This window comes from Oncorhynchus mykiss, chromosome 24 (assembly GCF_057628025.1).
Source record: "Oncorhynchus mykiss isolate SJ-2025 chromosome 24, ASM5762802v1, whole genome shotgun sequence".
NCBI classification, from domain to species: Eukaryota; Metazoa; Chordata; class Actinopteri; order Salmoniformes; family Salmonidae; genus Oncorhynchus; species Oncorhynchus mykiss.
In genome coordinates this window covers 18,514,585-18,535,833 of record NC_143045.1, presented here as the reverse complement: position 1 = coordinate 18,535,833, position 21,249 = coordinate 18,514,585, and the positions used below count along the sequence as shown (strand labels likewise).

The window sequence follows — 21,249 nt, the reverse complement described above, 5'->3', positions numbered from 1 at the left end:
TAGAAGCTTCTGATAGGCTAATTGACATCAGTTGAGTCAATTGGAGGTGTACCTGTGGATGTATTTCAAGGACTACCTTCAAACTCAGTGCCTCTTTGCGTGACATCATGGGAAAATCCAAAGAAATCAGCCAAAACCAAAGCCCCCCAAAATAGTAGACCTCCACAAGTCTGGTTCATCCTTGTGAGCAATTTCCAAAGATAGTACTTTTTGGAGAAATGTCCTCTGGTCTGATGAAACAAAAATAGAACTGTTTGGCCACAATGACCATCGTTATGTTTGGAGGAAAAAGGGGGAGGCTTTCAAGCTGAAGAACACCATCCCAACCGTGAAGCATGGGGGTGGCAGCATCATGTGGTGGGGGTGCTTTGCTGCAGGAGGGACTAGTGCACTTCACAATAGAGATGGCATCATGAGGTAGGAAAATGATGTGGATATATTGAAGAAACATCTAAAGACATCAATCAGGAAGTTAACGTTTGGTAGAAAATGGGTCTTCCAAATGGACAATGACCCCAAGCATACTACCAAAGTTGTGGCAAAATGGCTTAAAGACAACAAAGTCAAGGTATTGGAGTGGCCATCACAAAGCCCTAACCTCAATCCTATAGAACATTTGTGGGCAGAACTGAAAATGTGTGTGCTAACAAGGTGGCCTACAAACCTGACTCAGTTACACCAGCTCTGTCAGGAGGAATGGGCCAAAATTCACCCAACTTATTGTGGGAAGCTTCTGGAAGGCGACCTGAATCGTTTGACCCAAGTTAAACAATTTAAAGGCAATGCTATCAAATATTAATTGAGTGTATGTAAACCTCTGACCCACTGGGAAGTGATGAAAGAAATAAAAGCTGAAATAAACCATTCTCTCTGCTATTATTCTGACATTTCACATTCTTAAAGTAAAGTGGTGATCCTAACTGACCTAAGACAGGGAATTTTTCAATGTCAGGAAATGTAAAAAAACGGAATTTAAATGTTTTTGGCTAAGGTGTATGTAAACTTCCGACTTCAACTGTATGTGTCTTGTGCTCACATATTAGTCAGGTCAACTATAAATAGTCTGCGGAATGTACGCAGAGTAAATATTATTTTGTGTATGTTTCGTTTTAACTGCTTAGTAATGAGTCAGACATACATATTTTTATTGAAGTTATTTATTTTGAAATCATATAAAGTTTGAGAATTCCATAGAATAGAAATGTTCTTGGTTGGAGAAACTCCAAAGGCATAACCTCCATCCTCCATGCATTTTATCAAACATGGGCCTCCTGTCAATCCACTCCAGGGGGAACAATCAAGGTCTACTGTTAAGCAATGCAGCTGGGAGCATGTAGCATTCCTGTAGTATACGACCTCTGTGTTTGTATCTGTGTGTGGTGTGTGTCTAAAGGGTAGGGGTGGTACGGGGTTGTGCACTGGAAGGAATACTTCCTTACATCCCAGCAGGCAGAGATATTATCCTTGTTGAACCCCTCTCCCTTCAACACTCCCTGTCACCCAAAGAATCATACTGACAGTGAAGCCCCTGGGAGCCTACAGTACATTTCACTCCTCACTCCCTCATAGACTAGGTGTGAAAGCCTGTATGCACTCTTTTCAGAGAAAAGAGTTTTGACCTACATACAAACATATATTTTGGCCTGCTGGTATGCATCTAGATACCTAGGATTTGTAGTGAGGTCAGAGACTCTGTGCTAAAGCAGATGCATTCATCCAATTATCTGGTTTACAGACCATGACTAATTAATTATGCCTCTGAATGGGAGCTAGAAGACTAAACAGGTTTGACTCATATGCACCCCATTAGCTACAAGAAGATGAGCAATAGAGAGCACACCAAATGTCAGCAAGCCCCTCAGTGGGAGAGATGACTACCTCATCTCCTGAACTGACAGCATGAATGGGAAAAAGTCACAATAACCTTTTTCCTCTGAATCACAGCGCCGCTCTTAACTACATTCTTAAGGTGTGAGATGGTTAGAGAAATATAATACGAAATAAATTGTGATGGTAAAGATTAGCGCTGTGCTAATGAGATCAGTCCGTGTGAAGCGCATCCTGACAGATTCAGTGCATCAGTTTTCAAAAGGCTGCATTATACTTTTTTTCAAACAAACTGACACCGGAGCCAAACAGCCTAGCAGCGTTAACTGAAACCAGCCCAGTGTGTGAGTGTAGAGGCCTCTCTCAGAGAGAGCTCTGCTCCAGCAGGGACTGACTGGGGAGTGGGAGCAAGAGGCCACTCTGCTTTTGGGGCTGATTGCCAAATGCCCTCCTCCACCCCCACCACCTCCTCCTTCCCAAAACCAAGTCAGCCCCCTGCCATTCCAGCCCCCTCCAGCAGTGCCTGAAGCTCCAATCACAGATGCAGGCTGCTCTTTGGCTGCCTTCCTCTCCCCCTGCCTCAAGTGCTCTAGCATGCCCTTTCTTGCTCCCTCTCTCGTTCCCTCCCTCTCTGCCTGCGTGGCGCGCATGGCTCCATTGTGGAGGCTGGTTCTTGTACTCCAAGCGGTCCCAGCAGCTGCTTTCTCTCTTCTCACTCCTCAGGATTTGGGCTACAGCGTCTCTGGAACTCCTGGCCGTACTCATGGATCCATTTGTTAGCCACTGGAACAGGGCATGGACAACAGAGAGTATGTGTTAGTAGTGTATGTCACAGAGTAGTCAAACAAACATAAAATATCATATACAGGTGTGTAAAAAAGAGTTGTTAAAAATTCACTGACATTAAAATCACCAAAAAGTGTAGACACACATTTTTATATTTTTATATGGAGCCATCAATTTTTTAACTATATACATATATATATATATATATATATATATATATATATATATTTTTTTTTCCCCCACCTTTATTTAACCAGGTAGGCCAGTTGAGAACAAGTTCTCATTTACAACTATGACCTGGCCAAGATAAAGCAAAGCAGTGCGACAAAAACAACACAGAGTTACACATAAACAAACGTACGGTCAATAACACAATAGAAAAACAATTGTATACAGTGTGAGCAAATGAAGTAAGGAGGTAAGGCAATAAATAAGCCAATAGAATTTAGCAATTTACACTAGAGTGATATATGTGCAGATGAGGATGTAGAAATACTGGTGTGCAAAAGAGCAGAAAAATAAAAACAAATATGTGGATGAGGTAGGTAGTTGGTTGGATGGGCTATTTACTGATGGGCTATGTACAGCTGCAGCGATCTGTAAGCTGCTCTGACAGCTGACGCTTAAAGTTAGTGAGGGAGATACAAGTCTCCAACTTCAGTGATTTTTGCAATTCGTTCCAGTCATTGGCAGCAGAGAACTGGAAGGAAAGGCAGCCAAAGTAGGTGTTGGCTTTGGGGATGACCAATGAAATATACCTGCTGGAGCATGTGCTACGGGTGGGTGTTCCTATGGTGACCAGTGAGCTGAGATAAGGCAGAGCTTAATCTAGCAAAGACTTGTAGATGGTGTGGAGCCAGTGGGTTTGGCGACAAATATGTAGCGAGGACCAGCCAACGTGAGCATACAGGTCGCAGTGGTGGGTAGTATATGGGGCTTTGGTGACGAAACGGATGGCACTGTGATAGACTGCATCCAATTTGTTGAGTAGAGTGTTGGAGGCTATTTTGTAAATTATATCGTCAAAGTCAAGGATTGGTAGGATAGTCAGTTTTATGAGGGTATGTTTGGCAGCATGAGTGAAGGAGGCTTTGTTGCAAAATAGGAAGCCGATTTTAGATTTAACTTTGGATTGGAGATGCTTAATGTGAGTCTGGAAGTAGAGTTTACAGTCTAGCCAGACACCTAGGTATTTATAGTTGTCCACATATTCTAAGTCAGAACCGTCCAGAGTGGTGATGCTAGCCGTGCGGGCAGGTGCGGGCAGCGAACGGTTGAAGAGCATGCATTTAGTTTTACTAGCATTTAAGAGCAGTTGGAGGCCACGGAAAGAGTGTTATATGTCGTTGAAGCTCGTTTGGAGGTTTGTTAAAACAGTGTCCAAAGAAGGGCCAGATGTATACAGAATGGTGTCGTCTACGTAGAGGTGGATCAAATAATCACCTGCAGGAAGAGCGACATCATTGATATATACAGAGAAAAGAGTCGGCCCGAGAATTGAACCCTGTGGCACCCCCATAGAGGTCCGGACAACAGGCCCTCCGATTTGACACACTGAACTCTATCTGAGAAGTAGTTAGTGAACCAGGCGAGGCAGTCAATAATGGGAAATGGGGCCTTATTTCCTTGTTATAATCTTAGTTCAAATACATGAACACACAGTAAAATAAAAAATAAAAAGTATATACTTTCTCCTTTAAGTGTCTCTCAGAAGCAGCCACTCACATTAATTACTGATACCCCTCTGTGTTTCCTTTAGCCTTGTCACTGACTGTGGGATCCAAGATGGAGTTAAATGATGTGGAATGGAGGCCCACATGTTTAGCATCCCAGAGCAGTGCTCAGTGCCTGACCTCTTCTCTATATTGTCCCCAACTCTATCTGTATAATGCAGTGCAGATGTGGCCCCAGGCTCCAGCTGTGACTTCAGTATGACAGGCAGGGGCTACTGGAATAGACGTAGGGTCCTTAGCGTTCCACATCTGACACTGCTCACTGTACCTGTGTGTTTTTCTATAGGAACTATGTGGCGTTCCCAGTTGTCTCATTAAAGCCTCTTACCCCATTTGTCCCCAGCAAGCACAGGGCAGCCAGCATGCAGAGTGTCCCCATCTCCTTGGCCGTTCCTATGGAGGTTCCACCAGAATAGGGCAGCATTCTGGAACACAAGAGACATTGGAAATGTGTCACTAAAAACATTGGAAGAAAACATTTCAAATCTTGCCTGGATTTTGTGGGCCACTATTGTGCCTGGAATGTGTATAGTCTCCTCCTCTACTTGACAATCCTAAACATTGTACCTCAATGAAAATCAAATGTTGTATATACAGTGCCTTGCGAAAGTATTCGGCCCCCTTGAACTTTGCGACCTTTTGCCACATTTCAGGCTTCAAACATAAAGATATAAAACTGTATTTTTTTGTGAAGAATCAACAACAAGTGGGACACAATCATGAAGTGGAACGACATTTATTGGATATTTCAAACTTTTTTAACAAATCAAAAACTGAAAAATTGGGCGTGCAAAATTATTCAGCCTCCTTAAGTTAATACTTTGTAGCGCCACCTTTTGCTGCGATTACAGCTGTAAGTCGCTTGGGGTATGTCTCTATCAGTTTTGCACATCGAGAGACTGAATTTTTTCCCATTCCTCCTTGCAAAACAGCTCGAGCTCAGTGAGGTTGGATGGAGAGCATTTGTGAACAGCAGTTTTCAGTTCTTTCCACAGATTCTCGATTGGATTCAGTTCTGGACTTTGACTTGGCCATTCTAACACCTGGATATGTTTATTTTTGAACCATTCCATTGTAGATTTTGCTTTATGTTTTGGATCATTGTCTTGTTGGAAGACAAATCTCCGTCCCAGTCTCAGGTCTTTTGCAGACTCCATCAGGTTTTCTTCCAGAATGGTCCTGTATTTGGCTCCATCCATCTTCCCATCAATTTTAACCATCTTCCCTGTCCCTGCTGAAGAAAAGCAGGCCCAATCCGGCTTTAAACTTCTTCACAACAGTATCTCGGACCTGCCTGGTGTGTTCCTTGTTCTTCATGATGCTCTCTGCGCTTTTAACGGACCTCTGAGACTATCACAGTGCAGGTGCATTTATACGGAGACTTGATTACACACAGGTGGATTGTATTTATCATCATTAGTCATTTAGGTCAACATTGGATCATTCAGAGATCCTCACTGAACTTCTGGAGAGAGTTTGCTGCACTGAAAGTAAAGGGGCTGAATAATTTTGCACGCCCAATTTTTCAGTTTTTGATTTGTTAAAAAAGTTTGAAATATCCAATAAATGTCGTTCCACTTCATGATTGTGTCCCACTTGTTGTTGATTCTTCACAAAAAAATACAGTTTTATATCTTTATGTTTGAAGCCTGAAATGTGGCAAAAGGTTGCAAAGTTCAAGGGGGCCGAATACTTTCGCAAGGCACTGTATGTATGTTAAAATCCCACGTGCATAGCTGTGCTCCAAGTACAACATATTTGACATTGATATGAGGGAAAGGGTGCCCAGTGAGAGAAATTTTTTCTACCACTTGAGGAAAGGAAGTGAAACCTCAATAAAATCCAGGTTCATAGGTTAAAACCTGGTGAGGTCCTGTGTCTTTTCAACAGCAGCTCATTTATTAAACCAAACACTACACTGTGGATGCATCCCAAATGGCATCAGATTCCCAATATTATGTACAGGGCCCTGGTTAAAAGTAGTACACTATAAAGAGAATTGGGTGCCATTTGGGGCACTGCCTATGGCTCCTCTTTACTCATCAGGCCTTCTGTCATAAGAACAGTCCTACTCAAAACATCTTAAGAAATGATGTGACCTTTCTGAGGAAAGAATCTCTTATTATTTTTGATGGCATTTTAACACCTGCACAGAGTGAATGTTTAGGAGGGTATGTGTTCTGGCTTGAAGCAATTTTGATGGATAAACAAGAAGGTAAAGCCCATGTCCAAAATAGAATCCTTTTACCTATAGAGTGCACTACTTTTGATAAACACTGGTAAAAAGTAGTGCACTCTGTAGGGAATAGGGTGCCATTTGGGACATTAAACAAGTTTAGCCAGCAGCTGATGTGAGCAGTGCATTTACCTCCACAACAGGAACGCTAAAGTTAGCGTGGATGAAGGCTGTGGACCCACCTGCGTCCACAGAGCTGAGCTGTGGAGGATGACAACATTCTCACTGAGTTGTGTCTAGTCTAGCCACTGTGCACACGTCAAAAAAAAGCCATCCATGCCGGAATAAGGAGTGTGGAGTTTGTCCAAATCTCACAAGCAGACATTCTTTTTCATACCACCTTAACTAAAGCTCCGTAAAGCTCCGCCTTATCTCAGTTCACTGGTCACGATGGCAACACCCACCCGTAGCACGCGCTCCAGCAGGTGTATCTCACTGACCATCCCTAAAGCCAACACCTCATTTGGCCGCCTTTCCTTCCAGTTCTCTGCTGCCTGTGACTGGAACGAATTGCAAAAATCGCTGAAGTTGGAGACTTTTATCTCCCTTGCCAACTTTAAACATCTGCTATCTGAGCAGCTAACCGATCGCTGCAGCTGTACATAGTCCATCGGTAAATAGCCCACCCAATTTACCTACCTCATCCCCATATTGTTTTTATTTATTTACTTTTCTGCTCTTTTGCACACCAGTATCTCTACCTGCACATGACCATTTGATCATTTATCACTCCAGTGTTAATCTGCTAAATTGTAATTATTTGCCTTCCTCCTCATATGCCTTTTGCACACAATGTATATAGACTCTTTTTTTCTTTTTTTCTACTGTGTTATTGACTTGTTTATTGTTTACTCCATGTGTAACTCTGTATTGTTGTCTGTTCACACTGCTATGCTTTATCTTGGCCATGTCACAGTTGTAAATGAGAACTTGTTCTCAACTAGCCTACCTGGTTAAATAAAGGTGAAATAAATACAAAAATTATAAAAAACTTGAAGTTTGACATCTCATTGCAATTTCAATAAGAAAATACTGAATTCTAATTCTGATTGAAGCGATATAGCGTACAGTATCTCCAAAGATGCCTTTACTGTATATCCACAAATGAGACAAGCATGCACATAACAGGATAACAAGATAAAACACTTACGTATATCATGAAGGTTGCCACTCGATTCCCAGTGTTGAGCCTAAAAATGGGGCTTGATGCTGACTGGTTACATGTAGGAAATAGTACACATAAATATATCATGTCCTTACCATGGCTACGTCTCAAATGGCACCCTATTCCCCTATACAGAGCACTACTTTCAACCAGAGAACTATGAGCCCTGGTCAAAAGTAGTGTACTAGGGCAGTGGTTCCCAAACAGTGGGGCGCGCCCAGCAGAGGGGGGTGGGGAGCGCGGGTCCCCCTCCCCAAAATAAGTTGTAATACTAGAATGCAAAAGGTGCAATTTCGAAATTGGGTAGTTTTCCTCTTGTCATGTCAGTTATTGCAGACCTTAGAGAGATATTTATATCCTGTCAGAAATGTCCACATCAACTAGCCCATGTCAGCTAACGTTTTGTAGCTAGATTTTTTTAGTCCATAGATTTTGGATTAATGTTCGAGTCACTCAAATATCAGACGAATACACATTAGACATGGCAAAATCTATAGAATTGCCAGAAAATGTCCTTTAAAACGGCAACATTTTCTCTACAGCCATGACAAGATGTGTATAATTACAGGAAATAAGCTTTAAACCTGCAAAATGTTCTCTCCGCCAGCAAGAGGGGTGTGAGCAGTTTGTGCAATGAACAGGGCTTGTGCCCATAGAAATAGACGTGGCATGCACAGGGGGGGGCGCGGGACATTCCCAAATGCAGGTGACGACAGGTAGCCTAGTGGTTAGAGCGTTGGGTCAGTAACCAAAAGGTTGCTAGATCGAATCCCCAAGCTGGCAAGGTACAAGTCTGTCGTTCTGCCCATGAACAAGGCAGTTAACCCACCGTTCCTAGGCCGTCAAGGTAAATAAGAATTTGGTTATTAAATGACTTGCCTAGTTAAATCAAATAAAATGCTGGAAGAGTGTAAAAGTTTAGGAACCCTTGTACTAGGAAATAGGGTGATGTTTGGGACACAGACCATCACTCAACACTAACACACAAAATGAGGGTTCACTATTGCATTAAGTGTTTATTCATTTAGTAATAAGTGTTTAGTAAACACTCACAGTTGCATGGTCAAAATGAGGTTCATAGTGTCCTCCAATCCCATAGTTCACCACTTGGAGGTACTCTGCAAACGGAGGCTGCACATTGAGACTTGTGAGCAAGGTGATTCTCTGGTCCAGCCTCCCAATGATAGGGTGGGCTGTGTCCTTTAGCCATGTACTGAAAAACAAAACACACACTCTCATAATACAGATCATGTCACTGTCTTGGTTTGAGCTCGACCTGATGTTTTGTACACTCTGTCTTCTGACAGGTGGCGTCATTCCTTCTTGATGTGCAGTCCTCAACCGATCAATGCAGATTGACTCGTCGCTCTACCTGATGTAAAACAATAATGTACACTTCACCTTCCACTGATACTGTAGGTTCCAGAGGTGTTCAGCTACGTTCCATTCAACAGTTAAAGTTTATCCCACAGTTAACTATCATACATTACATGTTATAACTAATAAGCCTGAAAATCACATGTGCACCATAAAATTAGCCCAAGCATGTTATAGTGTTATACGGTATATTCACTGGTTGCTGTGAGGGTGCATTGTTCTGCTGGTGCTTTTATTACTGCTTGCAGTGTTATGAAAAGGAACTGTAAACTATACATTTAATAGTGACATGTTTCTGATAGTAGTACCTCTTGCTGATGCGATACTCTGCAGTAGCCTGTTCCTCTCCAGATGCCACCACAGATCTCCTTAACTTATGGCACAAAAAGAGAGAAGACTTTCAATACTCAATCATTTTATACAGCAGTAACTTTGTAGGATCAAATTGCAGGGCTCTGTCTGACAAGAGAAACATGAATGGTGTGAGGATAGAGAAGAAAACATCTGAAAGAGCACAGTAAATAACATACAAAAATGAACGTCAAAACTCAACAACCGCAGTAATTTTCCAATGAAGCTGTGTCTGACGGAAATATTTGACTGCCATTTCTATCTACACCCTCTCTAAATACTTTGAACTAGACAGCTAATAGTAAACCCTTGGAGCCAAGCATGAACACCTGAATACCAATGCTCAGGCAATGATGTATGTGTCTATGTGCTCAGGGCAAGGAGTACCGCATGTGCTCCAGGCTCCAAATGACTAATACTCCAGTGCGAGTCCCAAATGGCACCCTATTCCCTATATAGTGTGATACTTTTGTAATGCACTATATAGGGAATATGGTGCAATTTGAGACACAGGCCAGGCCTGGTTTTAATCAACCCACCAGAGCGCCATGAAATGTTGACATAATGAGTGGAGGGATTTTAATTTGAAGAAGGGGTGGAAAACCTGTTGAACAATGCCAAAACATCCCAAAATCTAGGAGATCATTTGGGTTACAGCATCTCGCCAGAAAAACTAAGTCAGCCAATGAACGCTGGTGGGAGGAGTTGTAGGAAGACGCTTTCATTGTAATGGCTAAAATTGAATAAATGGAGCAAAGTCAAACTTGGTTTCCATATGTTTGTGTTTGATACCGTTCCATTAATTCCATTCCAGTCATTAAAATGAGCCCATCAGTACAACGCAGACATTCTTCTTCCAAACCAGTTTGGACATATTTTAGCGGGCTAAATCTATGACGTTTAAATGCCCATTTACTCAGTTCCATCTGACTGCGCAATCCACTGTCTCATCAGCCCATGCAGGGAAGTTATAAACTTGATTTCCACTACAAAAATAATCTAGACACTATCTCACATTTCTTTTAGACTAATATTTAGTTTTCAACAGCGGAGATTTGTATAAACCTCACTGTCATTGTTTCAATATTCAAATTCGATCTCCAACTGTCCCACAGTAATATAATGAACGTGTAGGGGTCGGGAGTCGAGACGAGAAAGAGAAGCAGGCAGCTTTCTCAGCCAGTCGAAATCATGAATCAGCTAGCATCGTTTTTATAGATGTATACAAAGAAGAAGCAATTGAAAAAGGTAAAACGAAACGAAGTGCAACTAGTTTACAGTCTTTCCAGCTTCAGTTTGAAGTTATTGTATTAGCTGTGTTGTTGGCTAGCTCCTCTGAACAACAGTGTCCTAACGAGAGAGCACATTGTCTATGCCAGGCGAAATCATGGCTCATTAGCTCATTGTTATGGATGTATCCAAATAAATGTCACTAAAAGACAGCTTAAACAAATGCACCTACTGTTGTTATTCTGTATGGCAATTGAACACTTAGAACAAACAACTGGGTCGCGTCCATAGATACAGAACAAAAATAACTCACGAAAGGGTCGCGTCTCTAGCAACCCTAGATTTGTGTCAGGACTATATATCTTGCGGAAAGATGAAATAGTACGAATAAATTAATCAAAATTATGTTTTTTAATGAAAATATGTCAATCATTATTTCAATATGCTGGTAACCCGTTGTATAAAAGTGATTATGCATTCAAAGCCGGTGTTTGTTGGATATATTGGCACGGTTTGCCGGCCCTCGGCTTGTTCTTGGGCCAATATATCCAACAAACATCGGCTTCTCAGGCATTATTACTTATTTGTTAATATTTCTTAATATTGTAAATATTGCAACCAGGTCACAGAACAGAGACTGAGCCTTTCTAAAGCCCTTGATAGATTAAGTATTTGAGATCACAAACATGCAAGAATAGAAATGACAATACTATCATACCTATCAATCCTATCATACCTGCCATTGTAATCTAAGCTGTAACTATTACTCGGGTGAAAAACTAGCACCTCAGTGGCAGTCTAAGCAGCCAGACCACAGGGGGAAAAAAGCAGATTGGAAATTTCCTAAAATAACCGTTATCCCAGCAGAGCCAAAACAAACAGTGTTCTGTGTGTAGAGTCACTCTCCTGCTCAATCTTTACTGGAGTCATAAAATAGGCCATTGACATGTAATACATTTAATAATCCTTCAGATGCGCAAAAACTAATCATGACAAAGGAGGATCTCTTCTATCAGTTATGTTATTTAAAAGACACTCGTCATTTTGAATGGACTTGGAAAGTGAATGTGGTAATCAGAATCAATGTCATGACAATAGAATCTGGGGCCATATGCATCAAGCATCAGAGTTGGATGGCTGATTTAGGATCCATTTAGCCATTAAGATCATAATGAATAAGACTGGACAGGGAGGACTGGATCCTAGACCAGCACTTCTTATTCGAGATGCTTGATACATACTGCCCTGATAGGCCTTTTCTGAGTAAAAGGGGTGACACCATGGCAGTAGATAGACACTTACCCCTGTCTGGGCGAGGTCCTTGATGCGCTCTGCCTCTGAGCCAGTGATGAAGCTGTGGTAGAGGACCACATATGGCTGCAGGCTCAGCACCTCACGTCTGATTGGCTGCAGTAGTAGCCCAGGACTGTCATTGTTGAAATAGTCACAGAACAGCCGGGGGTTTTCATAACGCATTGGCTGTGAGGAGAGAAGGGCATCTGAGGTCATTACCGGATCCGAAACATGGAAAGAAAGCAGCAGTATTTCCTTTTCATCCTCAGAACTTTAAAAACTATTTTCTTTCTCTGTGAGCTCCAGAATGTAGCCAAGTCTTAGTTTTCCACATATGGTGTCTCATATGGTGTCGTACATTTAAAAGGACAGCATGATTTCAGTTCTGTTTGGAGCATTTCTAAAAGCAAATGTACTGTATCACTCAATTGCTTCCGCATATAGCCGGCTGGGTGGAGGAGATTACAATATTATAGATGAGTATACCGGAGTGCCCTGTGTCCGACACAGTCTCTCGTAGGTGTTCCTTGTCCGTAGATAGGTGGTGTTAGGCCTCTTCAACCCAGTGTCAGCGCTCAGTAATGGTGGATTGTCAACAAGTAGTCGCTCATACTTCTCTACATTCTTCAAAACTCTCCTGTTCATGGGATCTTCAGGAAGGGAATCATGTTAATACCATCAATATGATACCATGAGTTTGGAGAAACAAATCACAGCGTACAGTTGGTAAAATAGAAACAAGCGAGCAGTACAGATGTTTTCCTGGTCAATGTATGTCGTTTTATTAAAAGGAGGCCTGAATTGTAAGGTCCAGGTCCATGTCTGCATCATGCACAGTAAGTATACAGTACTTCAGGGTTCAGCTACCGTATGGGGAAATAGGCTGATATACAAAGCAGATGGTGACCATGATATACGTAGTGGGATGTTTTTTTATGGATTGGGGCAGTCCTACTCCTTTTTCAGAATGTTATTTTCATTGGACAGGATAAAGAAAAAGGAAGTGGGCCGGAGTAAACCCCATGAGATCCAGTGGGAGCAGTTTAGACTGCTGGACCACCCCAGGCCACACTATAGTGGGATGTTTTAACTAGACAGGCTTACCATGGTTCAACAACTCCTGAGAGAGACTCAGTGCACAGGAGATGTTTCCTGTCTGAAGCAAAACAAAAAAGTTACATTTGGTCAACAAAATGCTGAAAGAATCACATCTCTCTACAAATACTATTTTCAACCAGTAGGTCTATTTTTTAAAGAATCACATTCAAAATCAGAATGACTTGTATTTCTATGTGCAAAATAGACACACCTTGAAGTGAGAGAAGGCCAGGTGATCCAGAGCATCTTCCAGAGTTCCCTCATTCTCTGGGCTCCATCCCCTCCCCGCCCCTCGGAACAGACGCACTGACTCCTCCAGCCACTGCACTGAGTGGTAGTAGTCCTCCAGCTCATAGGCAACCTACCATACAAAACCACAGGATGTTAGCATTAGAAAACAACAGAAAGATTTTATAATGACAAATTGAGACACATTCTTTTCCTGAACAGCCATACACCATACTCAAAATATATGTTGGAAGGAAAGAGTGAACACCTTTTTAGCATTGTAAATATCATTCTCTAGAGCTGAAGAGAAGTACTATGATTGTTGATGGTGGCTGAGGCTTTGTACGGGCCCTGGAAACGTGAGAAATAAAGCTAACCCTTAGATAACCCTGCTGGTTTTAACGACTAGGTTTTAGCCACCACAAAAGTGCAGTTGAAGAACTATTACTGCATGCAACATGCCAAACGGAGCATTTGTTTACACATGGTCACAGTCAGATAATCCTGGTGTTAGCACAAGTGAAGGCAAAGGCCCTTACTCCACATTCGTAGACTTCCCTAAACAGATATGATGTATTTTCCATACTGTCTCTCCCACACAGTGCACCGTGTGCACTGCCACTGTACATAAACAGTAGGATCCATTGAGGAGTGACTCATCACGAGGAAGACTTCGTCCGTCTTCCAAATGTCTCCCTATTCCCTTTATTGTGCACTACTTTTGACCAGGACCCAAAAGACAGTGTACATTACACACTCAACACAACACATACATTGCACATTACCCTTATCATACACACTTCTCATAAAGCCACATACTGTAAGTAATAAATATTGTACATTCCCTTAGTCAGTGGCGTACTATTGACGTTCAGGTATGATGGACATGGGAATGAAAGAGTGCTTATGCCTGTTCAGCTTACGTGTGGGATTTGTGTAACCATTGGCTGGAGGGAGCTTTCATCATTGTTAGATCCATGCGAGACAGTGTGCAAGAGGAGAAGGGTGGAGAATCAGGTGCAGCCAATGATAAAATGGGTGGGTTATTGGTGGCTTACCTTCCCGACCAGGAAGCAGTCATCCCCAGAAAGAGGAACAGATATTGTGGGACTGTAGATGTCAATGGGGTTGCCGTTAGTGATCCTCTGGAAGTGACCTCTCACAAGTCCCCCCACTTGAAGGGCATATACATCCTGCAGTCTCATCAACCCATTGGCCGCCCCCTGAAGGTCCTCCAGTTTTGGCAAGCTTCCCTCCTCCTCTACCTCCTCATAACCAGACCTGAAGGCTGAAACACAACACGGCGAAGTGAGTGGGGGTGGGGTGACGACAGAACACAAAAAGCGGGGATGGACCTTTGTCAAACTTATGTCCCAGGTTATGTCAGTTGTAAGGACCAGATTTGTTTTTAAAGAGAGTCATAAAGGGAAACAACCTTGGGTGTTCTCTTGTGCTTCATCACTGTAGATCAGATTAATCCACTCGGACTGCAAGCGCTTGATAAGAGTAAACGCCACCAAGGGGTTTGCCATAGCAGCTGATGGTCCATTGTACACCTCACTGTGCAATTCTGACACCTTTGCATAAAACCTGCAGAAAGAGTCTATAAGTGCTAAAGGTTTAGAGAGAATATCACCCTAAGGTGATACCATGGTAGATGGACAGAGGGGAGACAACCATGCAATGATATACAGTGCCTTGCGAAAGTATTCGGCCCCCTTGAACTTTGCGACCTTTTGCCACATTTCAGGCTTCAAACATAAATATATAAAACTGTATTTTTTTGTGAAGAATCAACAACAAGTGGGACACAATCATGAAGTGGAACGACATTTATTGGATATTTCAAACTTTTTTAACAAATCAAAAACTGAAAAATTGGGCGTGCAAAATTATTCAGCCCCTTTACTTTCAGTGCAGCAAACTCTCTCCAGAAGTTCAGTGAGGATCTCTGAATGATCCAATGTTGACCTAAATGACTAATGATGATAAATACAATCCACCTGTGTGTAATCAAGTCTCCGTATAAATGCACCTGCACTGTGATAGTCTCAGAGGTCCGTTAAAAGCGCAGAGAGCATCATGAAGAACAAGGAACACACCAGGCAGGTCCGAGATACTGTTGTGAAGAAGTTTAAAGCCGGATTTGGATACAAAAAGATTTCCCAAGCTTTAAACATCCCAAGGAGCACTGTGCAAGCGATAATATTGAAATGGAAGGAGTATCAGACCACTGCAAATTTACCAAGACCTGGCCGTCCCTCTAAACTTTCAGCTCATACAAGGAGAAGACTGATCAGAGATGCAGCCAAGAGGCCCATGATCACTCTGGATGAACTGCAGAGATCTACAGCTGAGGTGGGAGACTCTGTCCATAGGACAACAATCAGTTGTATATTGCACAATTCTGGCCTTTATGGAAGAGTGGCAAGAAGAAAGCCATTTCTTAAAGATATCCATAAAAAGTGTTGTTTAAAGTTTGCCACAAGCCACCTGGGAGACACACCAAACATGTGGAAGAAGGTGCTCTGGTCACATGAAACCAAAATTGAACTTTTTGGCAACAATGCAAAACGTTATTTTTGGCGTAAAAGCAACACAGCTGAACACACCATCCCCACTGTCAAACATGGTGGTGGCAGCATCATGGTTTAGGCCTGCTTTTCTTCAGCAGGGACAGGGAAGATGGTTAAAATTGATGGGAAGATGGATGGAGCCAAATAGAGGACCATTCTGGAAGAAAACCTGATGGAGTCTGCAAAAGACCTGAGACTGGGACGGAGATTTGTCTTCCAACAAGACAATGATCCAAAACATAAAGCAAAATCTACAATGGAATGGTTCAAAAATAAACATATCTAGGTGTTAGAATGGCCAAGTCAAAGTCCAGACCTGAATCCAATCGAGAATCTGTGGAAAGAACTGAAAACTGCTGTTCACAAATGCTCTCCATCCAACCTCACTGAGCTCGAGCTGTTTTGCAAGGAGGAATGGGAAAAAAATGTCAGTCTCTCGATGTGCAAAACTGATAGAGACATACCCCAAGCGACTTACAGCTGTAATCGCAGCAGAAGGTGGCGCTACAAAGTATTAACTTAAGGGGGCTGAATAATTTTGCACGCCCAATTTTTCAGTTTTTGATTTGTTAAAAAAGTTTGAAATATCCAATAAATGTCGTTCCACTTCATGATTGTGTCCCACTTGTTGTTGATTCTTCACAAAAAAATACAGTTTTATATCTTTATGTTTGAAGCCTGAAATGTGGCAAAAGGTCGCAAAGTTCGAGGGGGCAGAATACTTTCGCAAGGCACTGTATGCATGAGGTTTTCCATTCCAGTGATTCATCAATGGCATATGTTCTGCAAGGAATACAACGGCCTAAGTATGATGATAATAGTAGCCTATCATGAAATTATATGGAACAAAACACAATAAAGGACACACAGCCCAAACATATAGCTTACTAATTCTTAGACACAATTATTTAGCTTTATTTGTTCTCTTTCTTTCTAAAACAACACCCTCTAAACCTTAATAAGTAAGCCTACAACATAAACGAGTGATAAACTATCAAGCACACGTGCATCATGACAACGTTCCCTGTCTGTTACTCACCTTTTGATGTCTTCAAGTCTCTGCGATTCGTGTTCAATATAAGTTTCTAAATTATCAATAAGTTGTCTTTCAACAATGATGGCTTGTTTGACGTTCAATAATGACGTATACATCTCACCAAAAGATAATGGAATCAAAATCATATTGATTATAACACAGACTGAGAAAATGGATTTGAAATAATATTGCATTTTGCGCGCGTATGATGACCTCTATGACGTTTAAAAAGTTGCCTATGCTTGCGATAGATTTTTTGTCAACTCTAATCTCTATCAATGGGTCTTGCTTTAAATCTATTAAATGTAGCGCAGTTTCTTGTTTCAAACCACTGAAACCTGCCCTACGGGAAAGCTTAGCTCGGTCCTGCCGTTCTGTGTGAATCTCCGCAATGTTCTTTCTCAACAATGCGTGCTGCTCACACCTGAGAGATCAGCTTTCACCACTTCACATCATCTGTCATCAAGAAGAATGGTTCAACAATAACAATCTCATATATGAATTTGCATGATTAATGAACAGTCCTATTACATGAGGTATTTTAGGATTTGGATTTGCTCAAAATGTATTGCAATAGTTTCCCTTCGGAATTGTCATGCGTAAATGTGCCCAGTCCCTGCATTCTACTTAACATATATTAGTCTAATTAAATGATTTTATAACAACTCTGACTATCAAATAATCTAACCCTTACTGCTTTAGATATCAGTGTTTTTATTTCGCCAAAGAAACTGAACGTCTTCTTATGGGCACACATTCATCCAGTGCCCAGTGGTGTAAAGTACTTATGTAAAAGTACTATAAAGTACTATTTAAGTAGTTTTTTTGTGTATCTGTACTTTACTATTTAGATTTTTGCCAACTTTTACTTCACTACATTCCTAAAGAAAATAATGTACTTTTTACTCCATACATTTTCCCTGACCCCCATAAGTACTCGTTACATTTTGACAGGCAAATGGTCCAATTCACGCACTTATCAAGAGAACATCCCTGGTCACCCCTACTGCCTCTGATCTGGCTGACTCACTAAAAACAAATGCCTTGTGTGTAAATCATGTCTGAGTGTTGGAGTGTGCCCCTGGCCATCTCTCAATAAAACATGTTTTTAATTGTGCCTTCTGGTTTGCTTAATTTAAGGAATTTGAAATTATTTATACTTTTACTTTTGATACTTAAGAACATTTGAGAATTCCATTTACTTTTGATAGTTAAGTATATTTAATATCATGTACTTTTAGACTTTTACTCAAGGAGTAGTTCACTGGATAACTTTACTTTTTAATTTTTGAAAAATGATTTATTACAAAAAACACAAGGAAGGGGTAACATTAAACTATTAGAACATGAAGGACAAACAATACAACATCAAGACACGATCAAACATGTATCAGTCATTACGCAACAGAGCCATCCTTATGTGTGAGGGTGCGTGTGCATGATAGTGATATAAAATATATGTCATAGTTTCCTTTTTCATGATCACAATCTTGTGACACCCGAATCCTCCAAGATCCCCCCGCAGTTCCCCAATAGCTGTCCCTCAACCATTCAAGACCCCTCCTACAGTCCCCCCTGGAAGAAAACAAATACAATTAATTCCATTCCCCACCCCCAAGAACCCCCCAATGCACCAACAACCAAGAGAATGAACTAAAGGGAAAAAAGGTAAAGACAGAAGAAAACAGCAAATAATTAATAATACATTTAAAACAAAGGACATCAAGGACAACTGAAATCATAACAGCAATGCCAACTGTATATGTTTGTGTGCATGTCTGGCACTATTACACGTATGTGTGTGTTCTTGTATGTGTTTATTTGAATGAGAGTGTGTGCATATGCATGTGTACAAACACCTGCACGGCATCAGCCTCAGGAAAACCGGCATTAGTTGTAAAAACACTGCCACTTAGTGTCATTCAAATATACTTTTATTATGTTTTATTTAGACTTTTTTCACCTTTATCTTTTGTCCATCATTCTCTCTCTCGCACAGCAACTCCACTCCCACTTGTCTCCAATTCCACATCCCAACCCTCAGCTTCCCTCAGCCCATCCCGTCTATCTCTGCTGGCCACCCACTTCGTGTTTCTACTCAACACATATCTTTCAACTATGCTATGATGTTTAACGTACAATTTCAATCTATCTAATCAAATAGAATCTACATGAACTTTTACTTCAGTCATTTTCTATTAAGGTATCTTTACTTTTACTCAAGTGTGACAATTTAATACTTTCTTCACCACTGCCAGTGCGGTAACCCAAGCTGCACCTCTTGATAAATTTGGAATTACAGTGACACCTAGTGAACAAGTTTACGGTTTCTGGAAGTCTTTTCAAATTGTGAAGAAATCTTCTCTATTCCAAAGCAAGCCTCTCTGTTTCAAGAAAAATGTACAGTTTTGTTAGATAGCAACCAACAAATATAAGTGTTAAAAGACACCTGCTTTATAATGAAATTATAGCTGTCATCCAGCCAGGGTTTTACTCCTTTTAACATAAAACAGGCTACTAGTCTGTACAGATTCAAAGAAAAACATTGATTTAACCAGCAGTTCCACTTCGGGACCAGTTATTTTGACCCTGGGCTTGGTGGCCAGGCCTCTGGGACTGATCCTGTGTTTGTGTGAGCAGCACAGGACAGACTCCCATCTCTCAGGCTGTAGATAATTGGGCTGAGAAAGCGGGGCAGCAAAATGAAGCAGAAGTAGTTGAAGGTGATGTGCTAGGCCAGCCAGCGTGCATACTGATGAGGCTCTCTAAGATCGAGTGGGTGAAGGTGATCATGCACAGCAGCAACTGAAAACCTTGGAGCAGCACTGTGTGCATGGCCTTGGTTACCGACGCCCGGTCCTGACGCATCTTCCTGGTCTCCAGCAGGATCCTCATGTAGGTGAACACGATGATGGCCGCCAACACAGCGAAGAACAGCCCGTTGAGCAACACCTTGAACAGCGTCTGGATTGGGGATGAGTTGAGGACCAGGGTTTTGCAGAGCACCAGGGTGGATAGGACGATCACGCCAGGCTGAGGCTTTCCCAGAGAGAAGTCCACAATGGGCAGGATGCAGCTGACCAGCCACAGGCTCAGGATGATGATCCAGATACGGTCAGCGTGCCAGGCAACTGAATGCTGCAGAGGATAGGAGATGGCCACATAGCGCTCCAGGGACATACATGTAGCTGCCAGGATCAGAGGGGTGTTGTGGAAGGTGGCGGTGGAGAAGAAAAGTAGAGGGGCACAGTAGACGATAGCAAACTTCACGTTGTCACAATGAAGAGGAAGAGGAGGACAGAGGAGAGGAGCTGCAGAGTGTCATTGATCAGCATGTAGGCAAACAGGATGTATCGGGAGTTGTCCAGGAATTGTCTGTGGGAGGCGAAGGTGTGCAGCATGACCACAATGCAGTAGAGAAAGATGCAGAAGAAAGGTAACACCACACACACCTTGATTATCACAGACAGACTCTTGTGTGAGTTGATGGCATTGCCTGGTAGGTCTGTCAGATTCTGCATTTTTCAGTGTGGCCTGCTTGAGGAATGGTCTATGTCTGCAAATCTGAAATGTTGAGGAAAACAACGCCTTGATATGCACACAGAAAATTTCATGACAATATACAGTGCATTCGGAAAGTATTTTTCGTGGTCTGAGAGTAAGCGGGCTGTCATGTACTTTTTACTGAGGAGTGGCTTCTGTCTGGCCCCTCTACCATAAAGGCCTGATTGGTGGAGTGCTGCAGAGATGGTTCACCTTCTGGAAAGTTCTCCCATCTCCACAGAGGAACTCTGGAGCTCTATCAGAGTGTCCATCAGGTTCTTGTTCACCTCCCAGACCAAGACTCTTCTCCCCCTATTGCTCAGTTTTGCTGGGCGGCCAGCTCTATGAAGTCTTGATGTTTCCAAACTTCTTCCATGAATGATGGAGGCCACTGTGTTCTTTGGGACCTTCAATGCTGCTGAAATGTTTTAGTACACTTACCCAGATCTGTGCCTCGACACGATCCTGTCTCGGAGCTCTACGGACAATTCCTTTGACCTCATGACTTGGTTTTTGCTGTGACATGCACTGTGGGACCTTATATAGATAGGTGTGTGCCTTTACAAATCATGTCCAATCAATTTAATTTACCGCAGGTGAACTCCAATCAAGTTTTAGAAACATCTCAAGGACAATCAATGGGAACAGGACGCGCCAGAGCTCAATTTCAAGTCTCATAGCAAAGGGTCTGAATACTTACGTAAATATATATATATTTCTTTTTTAATCAATTTGATAACATTTCTAAAAACCTGTTTTTGCTTTGTCCT

At 41.9% G+C, this 21,249-nt stretch overlaps 1 protein-coding gene and 1 pseudogene across 8 annotated transcripts; both read right to left on the bottom strand.

The window, feature by feature from the left end:
• Positions 1 to 1,141: 1,141 nt before the first annotated feature.
• Positions 1,142 to 17,370, bottom strand: LOC110503904 (prolyl 4-hydroxylase subunit alpha-3). Of its 8 annotated transcripts, none has more exons than XR_016491476.1 (13): positions 16,940 to 17,370; positions 14,760 to 14,914; positions 14,383 to 14,612; positions 13,308 to 13,457; positions 13,103 to 13,154; positions 12,485 to 12,648; positions 12,008 to 12,184; positions 9,433 to 9,497; positions 8,801 to 9,119; positions 7,733 to 7,795; positions 6,715 to 6,783; positions 4,675 to 4,771; positions 1,142 to 2,610 (listed from the first exon to the last, which is right to left on the bottom strand). XR_016491476.1 is itself a non-coding variant. In XM_021582534.3 (13 exons), exons 1-13 carry the CDS (start codon positions 17,128 to 17,130, stop codon positions 2,540 to 2,542), a joined length of 1,644 nt encoding a protein of 547 aa, XP_021438209.2. In that variant the 5' UTR covers positions 17,131 to 17,370; the 3' UTR covers positions 1,142 to 2,539. The 8 variants fall into 8 exon arrangements, 2 of the variants coding, with proteins under 2 accessions (XP_021438209.2, XP_021438210.2); XR_005039400.2 differs by having other exon boundaries at positions 6,715 to 7,082; positions 8,801 to 8,960; XR_016491478.1 differs by having other exon boundaries at positions 14,760 to 14,927; positions 16,940 to 17,339.
• A 2,040-nt stretch (positions 17,371 to 19,410) lies between these two features.
• LOC110503357 (odorant receptor 131-2-like) lies at positions 19,411 to 20,494 on the bottom strand (annotated as a pseudogene).
• Between the last annotated feature and the right edge of the window lie 755 nt (positions 20,495 to 21,249).